Source organism: Echinops telfairi, unplaced genomic scaffold (genome assembly GCF_000313985.2).
Source record: "Echinops telfairi isolate 266 unplaced genomic scaffold, ASM31398v2 ScPeMD7_7469;HRSCAF=8507_1, whole genome shotgun sequence".
Lineage (NCBI taxonomy): Eukaryota > Metazoa > Chordata > Mammalia > Afrosoricida > Tenrecidae > Echinops > Echinops telfairi.
Window position 1 is genome coordinate 73,956,361 of NW_022111373.1, and position 11,434 is coordinate 73,967,794.

At 46.2% G+C, this 11,434-nt stretch overlaps 1 protein-coding gene across 1 annotated transcript in view; it reads right to left on the reverse strand.

Moving 5' to 3' along the window:
- Positions 1–11,434, reverse strand: part of PDE8B (phosphodiesterase 8B) — a 164,580-nt gene that overhangs the window by 24,033 nt on the left and 129,113 nt on the right. Inside the window, exons 14-16 of the mRNA XM_045285214.1 lie at positions 10,431–10,476; positions 9,886–10,021; positions 8,825–9,023 (exon numbers count right to left, since the gene is read on the reverse strand). Of these exons, the coding sequence (XP_045141149.1) occupies positions 8,825–9,023; positions 9,886–10,021; positions 10,431–10,476 (381 nt within the window). The remainder of the gene's footprint in view (positions 1–8,824; positions 9,024–9,885; positions 10,022–10,430; positions 10,477–11,434) is intronic.

Sequence of the window (11,434 nt, forward strand, 5' to 3'; positions counted from 1 at the left end):
AATGACAAAAAAAGAAAAACTTGTAAATAGCTCAAGGTCTGTTTGTTGACGTTTAGGAGTATTTTCTGGTTGAGTCTGATGGGATGCCATGCCCTGGCTCCAAAGTCTATTTTTGGTATTCCCTTGGGACTTCATTGCTCTGCTCCCTTTGCTGTTTTGTTGCAAGCCCTTAGTGTTCCACCTGGGTGTGGTGGGGTCAGGAGCAATTCCCACACTGTGTCTCCAGTGTTGTCCCCCATAGGGCTATGGGTCAGTGAGGGATGTTGTGTCTCATAGTGGAGACGGCCCGATGGTCCTCTCTGTGCATTGGCTGCTCTGAGCGGGGATATCGTCCTCAAGGCCTGGTGGGCCAGGATGTACTCCACTCTCTCTTCCTCCCCCTTTGTTTGCTCCCATGTGCTCGGATCAGACATCTGATCTGATCAGACAGCTCCCTGAGCTGTAGCTTCAGTGCTGTCCTCTGAAGTACATTCTTCCGGGGGAGGGGCGGCTGTCCACGTAGTTGGGATTGGGGCTGGCCTCTCAGACCTCTCCATTGGTTCCCTGCTGCATGCCGGCATGTTGCACTCACATCTTGGAGCACCGGGTTGAAGTCTGGTCCCTCAGCGGACTCATGCTGAAGCCAGCCATTATTATATTATCTAGTCAGTTCCAACTCATAGTGACCCCATGTACAACAGAATGAAGCACTGTCCAGTCCCGGCCCGTGCTTCCATGGTGCGTATGCTTGAGGCCATTGTGACAGCTGTGGTGTCACTTCATCTTGTCAGGGCCTTCCTCTTTCCCACTGCCTCTCCACCACGCTTGATGTCCTTTCTCCAGGGACGGGTCTCTCCTGATGTGCACAGGACGTGAGACGAAACCTGCTGTCCTTGCTTCTAAGGCGCACTCTGGCTGTGCTCCTTCCAGGAGAAGATTTGTTTGTACTTCTGGCGGTCCATGGTATAGTTGATACTCTCTCCCAACAACGTAATTCATGTGCATCAATTCTTCTTCAGCATTCCCTAGTCACTGTCCAGTTTTCACATGCATAGCAGAGCTTGGGCCAAGGGCACCTTCATCCTCAAAGCAACCTCTCTGCTTTTAAGCACTTTAAAGAGGTCCTATGCAGCAGATCTAGTGCAGTATGTCATTTGATTTTTGATCGGTGCTTTCTTGATTGTTGGTGAAGTTCCCTGTACAGTGGAATCCTTGCTTCCTTTAGTGTGTTCTCTATCATGATGTTACTCATTGGCTAGTTGTGAGGATTTCTGCTTTCTTTGCAAGTTATGCTACTGAGGACTGTATCCTTTGATCTTCATCTGTAAGCACGGCAAGTCCTATTTGCTTACAGTAAGCCAGGTTGTGTCATCTGAATATCACAAGTTGTTAATAAGCATGACCTTTGGGTTTTGAACTGAACAGCACCCACCCAGCACCATGTGAGACATTTCCTCAAACCTTCATGGGTTCTGTGGGACAGGCGGCAAAGTGCAGAACCCGGAAACATGAAGAAATACGTTCAAGAGTGGGGAGGAAATGGAGCAGACCGGCATCTTGCAAGAATTTGGGGACTTTCTCAATCTCCACCTCCTTGGGACTAGTTTGCTATTAATTCTTACCAAAGAAATTATTACTACAATATGGTCGAATCTTTCAGTAATCCTGGTGGCTCTGCTGTTTTTCATATAGTCCAGTTTTTCAGACTCTTTTAAGAATGGTGAAAAGTTATAACCCTGATGCACACCTTTCCCGATTTCAAACCATGCTGTGTCCTCTCTGGTCACACGACTGCTCCTTGGTCTGTGTGTGGGTTCTGCGCAAGCACAATTAGGTCCTGAAATTCCCATTGTTTATAATGTTATTCCCAGCTTGTTAAGATCCACGCAGTCAGTGCCTTTGCACAGTCAGCGAAAGACCTGCAAACACATCTCTGCTTTCAGTCAAGGTCCTGCTGACGTCAGCAGGCGTAGCCTTCATGCCAAGCCCTTTTCTGAACCTAGCTCCTTTTCTGGCAGCTCCCTGTTGATGTCCTGCTACAATGAGCTTTTGATTTATCGTCAGTAAAAGTTTCCCCTTGGGTGATATTAATGATATTGTTTGATAATTCTGCATTCTGTTGGGTCATCTTTCTTTGGACTGAGCCCAAATCATGGCTGTCATCTCCTCCACTGGCCAGGTGGCTATCTTCCAAATTTCTGGCCATAGACACTTGAACACCTCCAGCACGGCATCCGTTTGGCAAAACAGGTCACTGGACATTTTGTCCATTCCTGGAGCTTTGTTTTTCGCCAATGCCATCACTACAGCCGAGACGGCTTCCTTCCAGATCATGTGCTGTCTCTTGCAGTGGTTGAACCTCAGCCGATTCTTTTGGGGACAGCAACACAGCGTGCAACAGAGTGAACACTACCGCATCCTGCCCGATTCAGACAACGATTTCTCTACTTGTGAATTTAAAGGTAATGGGATTTTTAAGAGTTTTCTCATAGTCCACCCATCTTTTTGTGATGCTTCCTCTGTCATTCAATAATTTGGTTGTAGAATAGTAATTCAAAAAATGTTTCAATTCTTTCAGCTTGAAAAGTGTCACCTCTATTGTAAAAATGGCCTGGATGTGTAATATATGGCTCCTCTGACTTCACAGGGCATAAGAAACGCAGACTCAGCATCCGTCCGAGGCGAATTCACATGAGGCTGAGGGTCAGGCATGCCGCCCTGCTCTCACCATCTTTTCCAATTCTAACACCAACCATCCGTCCCACGGCTCTCTGCTTCTTGACTGGGTTTGATATTCATAGCAATGGCCATTCAGAGCCCACAGACAACGCCTGTGATTACAGAGCTTACCAGGGAAGTCAGCAGGCCACAGTTCAGAATTAGCAACCCTCAAGGTAAAGTTCTTTGGTTAGCAGTGCCGCTTATCTGTGCCTGCAGGCACGCCTCTCGCTGAGCCTCTGCGTGCTCAGGCAAGTGTTACAAAGCTCCTTTAGCACTACCAATGAGTGCCAAGAGGGCCCTCCACTGCACCATAAGCCTCAGACCAGAGGGGCTTGGCTCTAGCTCTGTGAGTTAGTAAACTTAGCTCACTCAATTAAGGGTTTGGAGGCACCCCAATCTGCAAGGGATCTGCACCCCCCTGGCTCTTGCTTCTGCTGCTGTTGTTCCTGTGACGTCACAGTGGTCTTTGAAGAGATTCAGTGTGCAGCGATCTCTGGGTCCAGAGGACACAGTCCCCGCCTGGCTCTTAGTTCTTAATGGTAGTGAGTTCACTCATTTTACACCTAGTGATATGGCAAACTGACCAAGTCCCTCATTAGATCCCCATGCACCCTACTGGCATGGTCCCACCCTGTCACTGGATGGGAGTTCCAAAGGCTCTGGCTCCAGGAACCACATGAGAGAAGTGACTGCGTGCGCCACATGTGTGCTTCCCTTCTGGTCTCTTAGCGCCAGGTTTGGGCACATTTCATCATAATACTTTGCTTTTTTAGCTTCCCTTTGAAATTTTCTTTTCAGCTCTTCGACTTGATCTTTGGGTTTTTGCTTTGACTACTCTTTATTCAAGAGCAAGCGCCTATCACTGTGGCATTCGTTGTGATCTGTTCTTCTTTCTTTTCAATGAACATTTGCTCTCATCACGCATCATACACTTGCTGTCACCCCACACCCTGTCAGGCCTTCGGCCATCAGCATTTAGGGCATCACACTATTCTGGAGCTCGTCTCTAAATTCAAGCAGGATCTGCTCAAGGTCATGTTTGGACTTCCCTGGATGTGTCTTTCATTTTCTTCGCTTGAGCTTGAACTTACACACCAGCAACTGCTAGTCTCTTCTGCGGCTGGCTCCTCACTTGTGCTGACAGACGCACCGAGCTTCTCCATCGTCTCTTTGGACAGATGTAGCAGGTTTGATTTCTGTATTTCCCATCAGGCCTTAGGGATGAGGGAACTTCAGAAAAGCTCATGGAAAAAAGGAATTAAAAGATAAACATAAAAAGTCGATAACCATTATTTCTCAACATAAGTTCCATCAATGTCAGAGCATTTTGTAAGTGATAAGAGCCCTGTCGTCAATTTGTTAAAAAATGGAAAACTTTGGGGGGTTAACCATGTCAACACAGGCTTTGTGACACTGTCCACTAGAGAACATGGGCCCCCTCTCTCTGCAAGATTAGGAGGCGAGGCTGGCTGCTCTTCTCCTGCAAGGTCACAGCCACGGCAGCCCTGTGCACAGCTCAACTCTGGACCACGCTCGCCGTGAGCCTGAATCCTCACGAAGGCAGTGGGCCTTCCTTCTGCTGTTGGTTAGTTACGCGTAGCTAGGGAACACTTGAAATGAGGCCAGGGCAACTAAGCTTGTACGTTAATGTTTGTTAAATTTAAATAGCCACTTAGGACTATTTGAATGACTACGTACATCAGGGAAGAAAGACTGGGTTTCTATCCCCTTAAACAGGTGCAGTCTTGGAAACGCACAGTAGGTCGCTATGAGCCCGCATTGACTTGATGGCCGTGAGTTTGTTTGTTGTGATTCATACATCACAGGAACAACTGTGAGGCCATCGCAGGACCGGACAGTGTTGCCTTCTGTTGTGCACAGGGTTGCTATGGGTCGGATGGCATCTAACAACCACCGATGCACCTCACAGGTCCAGAGAATGACCCAGGGAGATTTCTCCAAGGAAGTGATATTTATGCTGAGACCTGAACGTCACACAGGAATTACCAGGCGAAAAGTGGCAAGGGAGACAACCTCAGGCAGAAAGAACAGTTCAGTATGAATCCCCTGAAAGGGAGGGTGGGCAGACAGGGATCAATTTGGGAAATTCACAAGAGTCATTGTGACTGAAAGATGGTGAGGGTGGGGGAAGGAGGGCCCCAAGGTCAGGCTAGAGGGCTGGGTATAACTTTTGGTATTCACAAGAGCTACTCTCAGCAAATGGCTTCTCCTCAAATACTATTCAGATCATGACCAGTGATTCTGAAAGTTAGCCCTGTCTTGGCCAAGGGCAAATTAGGAACAACACAAAGGCTGGTCATTAGATAGCATGACTGTGTTGGCTTCGGGTAATAAGTGGTTTTCTGAAAGCCCTGTCTACCAGCAGGGAGCCATTTTCACGTCTAATCCCGACTTTGTGGAGCTGGGGAAGTGGTCAGGCTTGGTCCCTACCAGCAGGACCAGGTTTCCTAAGCAAGGGCAGTGGTGGAGGCTGTCCTAGTCAGCTCCCCTCCAAGACTGATTCTGTGGTGTGCAAGGCACACAGGGACGTTGAGTGCCAGTTCATTGTGGGTCTGCAAGAGGCCATGGGTGCCATCAGGTGATGTGCTATCCAAGTCCAGAGCCCAGCACTTCAGTCCGGGTCAGCCTTTGCTGATTCTACCATGTAGTGAGGAGTCACGGGGCCCAAAATGTGGACGTTTGCCTGGCACTCCTGCAGAAACTGTAATCTTCCTGGGAGTTTGGGACCAATTGTTTAAAAAATTTTCATTAAATAGAATAACGAGCAAGGGTAGAAAATACAGGTAACATTAGATGACACAAGTCTTTCACTCCAGTGTACAAACATCTCTTACAAGGTAATCCACAGTGGGTCAGGACCTGCAGTACTGGCAGGCACTAATTGTCTGAACAGAGCTGGGTGGGAGGCAGGAAAAGGAAACTTGGTAGCTCCATGGGAGATGGGAGAAGCAGGGGCCCTCTGTGGATGACAACTCACTGCTAGGCTCACAACTGCAGCAATCGCAAACCCTTTCAAGGGCAGACATCTCAGCGTCGTCTTTTCCCTCTTTAACCAGAGGAATGAGATCCGAATCTCCCTGCAGCAGATTGGCCAGAAAGGACTCCATTGTTGATAAGCTTTTTAAATAGTTCCCTTGCCAGGATGGTCACTTGTATCCAGAGAATATGGAAATGAATGCTGGGTAGCATGGCTTTTCCACTGGGAAAGGACAGGGGCTGTAACAAACGGAAGGGGATTGTGAGCTTGGGGTACGTTACTAGAGGCCAGGTTGAAGTACCAAGTTGTGTACTGTTAATGAGTAACTGAAAAACGCAATGCTCAGACATCACTGTTGGTTTTTAGCATCACAAGGGCATCTGATTCTGGGGTTTTGTAATAGTGACATCGAGAATTTCAGCCTTTTCTCATTTATTAGGGGCGAAGACAACTCGGGAATTTGTTAAAAATATTTTTATGACCCCGTTCTCATCAGTCAGGGCTGGTCGGGTGGAAGAGGCCTCAGGAGTTAAGCCCCACCGGAAGTGTCTGAGAATTGACTTCAGAATGCTCTTCCTAGAACCAACCATCTTGGGCTGGTCACTGTCAAGTGACATTTCCAGTCCAAACCCCCACCTTTTGTGACCCAATGGCAGGGGCAGCCGGAGTCCGAAGATGCCTTTGAAATCCCAACAGATTGTTTCTAGCCGAGACTGGTTCTTTTGCTGCTATTTGACAACAGACTCTCAGAGCATCAGCAGAACTCCACCGTTTAAAGATGAATACTTATGGGGGGAAGGTCTTAGGGCGCTAACAGGGACTGATTTATCAAGCGTGCAAACCTGCGTTCTCCTGCGGTAGGCGAAGCTCTGTTGCTTTGTCACAGTGACAGAGCCTACGTGAAGTAACTCAGACTGCTGTGGCTACAGGTCACTGTGTTGTGGAGGGGCTGACCTGGGTCTTGTTCTCAACGGGCAGTGTGTGACCTTGGCTATGTAATATATCACGCAATTTAAAAGGAAGGAACATGAACCTGTATTAAGAATCCTGGGGGAGGAGGGAGCACTAGAACTGATTGAGATCATACGACTCATTTTAAAAGTGATTTAACCATGGAAGAACATGTGAATAGTAGACGAAGCAAGTCACAAACAGCCCAGACTTTACCAATGCCTATCACAGGTGAAGGGAAAGAGTGGTTGCCTTGAGGGCATTGAGTTTATGCCAATGGTGGTAGAATAATTAGGAACAGGATATCAATAATGGCACGAAGAGTATAATCAATGACACCGATTGACACAAGTGGAAGTCGTGGAACTGGAGAATGCTGTTGTGTATATTTTTGCCACAATTAGAAAAAAATAATTGTAGTCATTGAATAGCAATGACTACCAGGAAGAAGAAAATGTTGTAGAATCGAATATGATTACAACTGTACAACCCTTCTTGATATGATTGCATTATTGAATTATAGGGCATGTGGATGAAGTGCTAATAAAACTTTTTTAAAAAGGGAATAAATAAAAGTAAAAAGAAAACTGAAAAAAAAATCCTGTGGTAGTCACCTAATCTGGTGTCAATTTAAGGATTAAGAGTGTAGGGGTGGAGGGTAGGCTGTCAATCTGGAGATAGCCAAGGAGACTTCTGTGTGGGCATGGCCTTCTGAGAATTCTGGGAAATCTGGTACTTCCTCCTTGGAGGCGGAAGACACCTCTCTCTCTGCTACTCCTTGGGAGACATTGCAGAAGACAAGCCACATGGACGCAACCAGACCTCAGAAGCCGGAGAAGCCATGTGGAGACCCCTGCCAGTGCTGAGATGTTTCCAATGACACTGGATCCAAAGACTTTCTACCCACTGGCCTGTGATCTTCTGCATCTGGACTGGGCTGGGATGTTTTCTCCATGTTCAATTGCTCTTGTATATAAACCTCTATCTTATGCACATATGTCTGTCCATGGATTTGTTTCCCTAGTCTACCCAGACTAACACAATCCTGAAGAGTTTTATCTCCCCAAAGAAAGGTGTTTTGAAAACATGAACTGATATCACTGTTTGTTTTGTTTAAAGAGTGAAAGATAAAGCATTTAAAAGCATCATCTTTGGCCCACATTCTTTCTTCCCTTGCTGATCCGTGTAAATCTTGACCCTCAAAGCGAAACTGAGAAGGAGACAAGTTAGACCTTTCCATTCCCCCGCCCCATTTTGATCTTTTCTCCCCCTTACCACCTGCCCCACGATCACTTCTCCTAAGTCTCTAGTGTCTAAAGCCCTCATCAACACCTGCCCTAAGAGATGATCTGTTACCAGGCGCCTACAGATCAAATGTGAGTTTCAGTCTCTCGATGGAGCTTCTCCCCGCGGTGTCTGAATGCTGTTTCACTTATAATTGTAGTAAAGGAATTCCACGCTTCGTTGTGAGGAATGGTCATTGGGAAGGAGAGGGGACCAACTGTACAGGAGGCTGCAGACAGAGCTGCCCTACACACCAGCACCCGTACATGAAAGGATGAGTAGTGAACTCTTCTAAGTGAGGCTTAAGGGACACGCAACACTCTTTAAATTATGCATGCATCATTAATATACAGGTATACACACTCACAGCTACATAAAACACCCACATTCTATAAATCATCAGAAGGCTGAATGGCTCATTATTAACTGCCTTTGAATTTAGCAGTGGCCAGATGCTGATCCTAAAATTATAACCACTGTACCTAGTAATCATCTGCTGTAACAATGGTGTTGTGTGCTCTAGCCCAGCACCACAAAAGGCTCCTGACGGTCATTTGAAGAATGGCTATCTGGACATGCCAATCATGTACAAGCAGGCTCTATTTGACACACTGGGGGAGTGAAGGAAGAGATAGGGACATACATGCACCATCCAAACCAGAGTCCATTTAGTAGCAACACCCCCCCCAAACAAACAAACAAACAAACAAACAAACAAAAAACCCTGTCAACTTGCTATAAAATAGCTGAGTTCTTAAATCTTTTTTTCAACGCCACACTCTTTATTATCCACCCCTGTACCATGTGGATTCACTCATGTCAACCCCAGACTCCCAGAGTTCTTGAATGTTTAATCCAGGGATATACCAAATCACAATATCATAAGTCTACCTTCACTCTTTCCTTTCCAAGGAAGAAGGCGGTGGCGTGCAGCACGTCGGCGGCATGAGTGGAGTTATGGTAGGCGTTGGAGGCGTGGTAGTTAGCTTCAATAACTTGCAGCCAAGCCCGGAGGGTGGTTTCAGAACAGTTCAAAAATTCACACACTCCAAACCGGGAAAAGACCTTTAAGCCCAGGTAAACCAATGGCCTGAAAAATAGGCAAACAAACCCTGGTTTATTGTATTTAACGACCCCTGGACTAGCTTCTGGGAAGGTAAGAGGCATAAAGACATCCTCTCCCCAAACGGCAATGTAATTGAGCCTACTTTCCCCACCAGCCTCTTCTTGTGGACCAGTTGCCTCTTGGTAGCTGGTCCATACACATTATTTCTCAGTTATCTCTACATCCTAAGCCTTTAGGTTCGGTTGCTCTGAGAGCCAAGAAAGGTCCCTGACAGGTCTGTCCCTTTCTCTCCATGTAAGTCCTGTACTTTCTTAATGTCCCCAGAGGAAGTTACTGAGTCTAAAGAGAGAAGGAAGCCTTGGATGGTCTCAGCAAAGTCACATCTCTAGAGTGACGTTACTCTGGATAAAAGGGGAAAGGCATCTATACCCGAGAGACCCACATAACTTTCTCCAATTACAGAAGGACACTTGGAGTTTCTCTTCTTTTCCCTGCCATTGGGATGGGCCAAACGCAAAACTCACAGCATCTTTAAGAAGAGCTCACAAATTCATTTTGTAAGGTGAGGCCTCTTCCACAAGTTTGGTGCCAAAAAATACTTAGAACTCTTGGCTCTCAGTAAAAAGGAACAAGCTGGTAGATCTAAGAAGGAACTTACTTAGCGTTTCCTCCTGCTGGGCCAGCACCAGGTTGGCCCTACGTTGTGCCCACTGCTACTCTCTCCCCCTCGGGAGCCACCATCTCTGCTTGTCTGATGGTCCTCCTTTATGACACAAAGCAGAACCCGTGTGGTCTCTTGTGACAAGGGCATAGCGCCCTCACAGTTTCAGATTCGGTGGAATCTCTAGCATGGCCATCAATGCTCGCATCTAGAAAAGTTACGTACCTCTTATGTGTAACTGATTCTAATTCAAAGATGTTGAAGTCCCAACTCTCCTCATTATCAAGTAGTTGAGCAATACTGGGGGGGACATCGTTGATGGTTAGTGGCATGGCAAGGTGACTGTGACTCTGGTGCACGTCTGAGCAAACAGATGGGGCAGGGAGGTTCATTAATTATGGAAGAGTACATGCTCCTGAACACTTATTATCATCTTCATTGTTGCTATGAGAAAGAAAGTTTTGTGCTTTCACAGCAGTGTGATTTTTTTTTTATTTCATAGATCTTCTCTTGCATTATTAAACTTTTTCACAGCCTCCAAGCAGAAAATTGATTTCATTTGACAGTTCAAATGCATAGATATTTGAAAATCTTAGTCCGATAGCTCTGGGGGAAGTAATCTTAATTGGGAGCTCTAATTTCAAATGTGGGTCACAGAGACACCTAAACTCAATTGCAACCAACTGGGGAAAAACCAACGCCGTCCCAGAACAATGATCACACAGGTCAGAAATGAATTTTCAGTAACAAACAGATATGTAACAACTTACTTTTAGTAAAGACATACTCGTTTCCTGACAACCTTCTTAAGCCATCCTAGAATAAAGAAAAGATGCTATTAGAAGCCAAGTGACCATGCTACATATCCCTTCATCACCATTCTTTTATCTCCTTCTTTATCATGCAAAATAATTTCAACCCTAGATCAAATCAGGACCTCCAACTTGGAGCACAGTTCAAAATGAAATCAGAATCATCATTACTGGCTGGTATTTGCCCTTCCATGGCTTTAACCCATAGTAGGTAGAGAATTGAGAGTAAAGGGGATACAATTGCCCTGAGGTCTTACTCCTGAGCCATAGGCTGGATCTACTCTCATACTCCCTTTCTCTGCTGGTATTCTGAAGCCTTAAAAGTGAAATCACAGAAGAGATCGCAGGTTATTTTTGAGGGACCCCATGTATCTTGCAGTAGTCATGTAATTTCATGCAAACTTGAAGCGTAAGGGTGGAGTCTAGCCTGATTGGTCACAGCCTGATGGTGACTCCTTGTGGGCGTGGCCTCCTCATAAAGAAGGTCCTGGGAAGGTCCCTCTCTGCTTCACCTTCCTGCTGGTGAGCCACTTGGACACCTGCTGGGGACCTGTCTGAGCCCTGGAGATGCTCCACCGCCATTCGATCCACAAGACTTTGCACCCACCAGCCTGTGATCTTCCTGCATTCTGCATCATTGCATGTGGCTGTGTAAATCTGAAGAGGGATCTATGGACTAGTATCAGACTTATGGACTTGGCTGTGATATTTTCCCAATATATAAAGCTTCTTGATATAAAACTCTCTCTTATACATAGATGAGTGTCATTTGTTTCTCTAGTCAATCTGGGCCTAACACATACCTTCATAGGAACTATCATATTCTGTGTTCTTAGATTTACATTTTTGGGGTCAACCATGGGGCACAGTTTGGGGATGACTTTCTAATGTAAAATCTTAAAAATGTTTGGGCTGCTTTTTGGCTGATATTCAAAGTGTCCCGTCCCCCGTCCCCTGTCCCC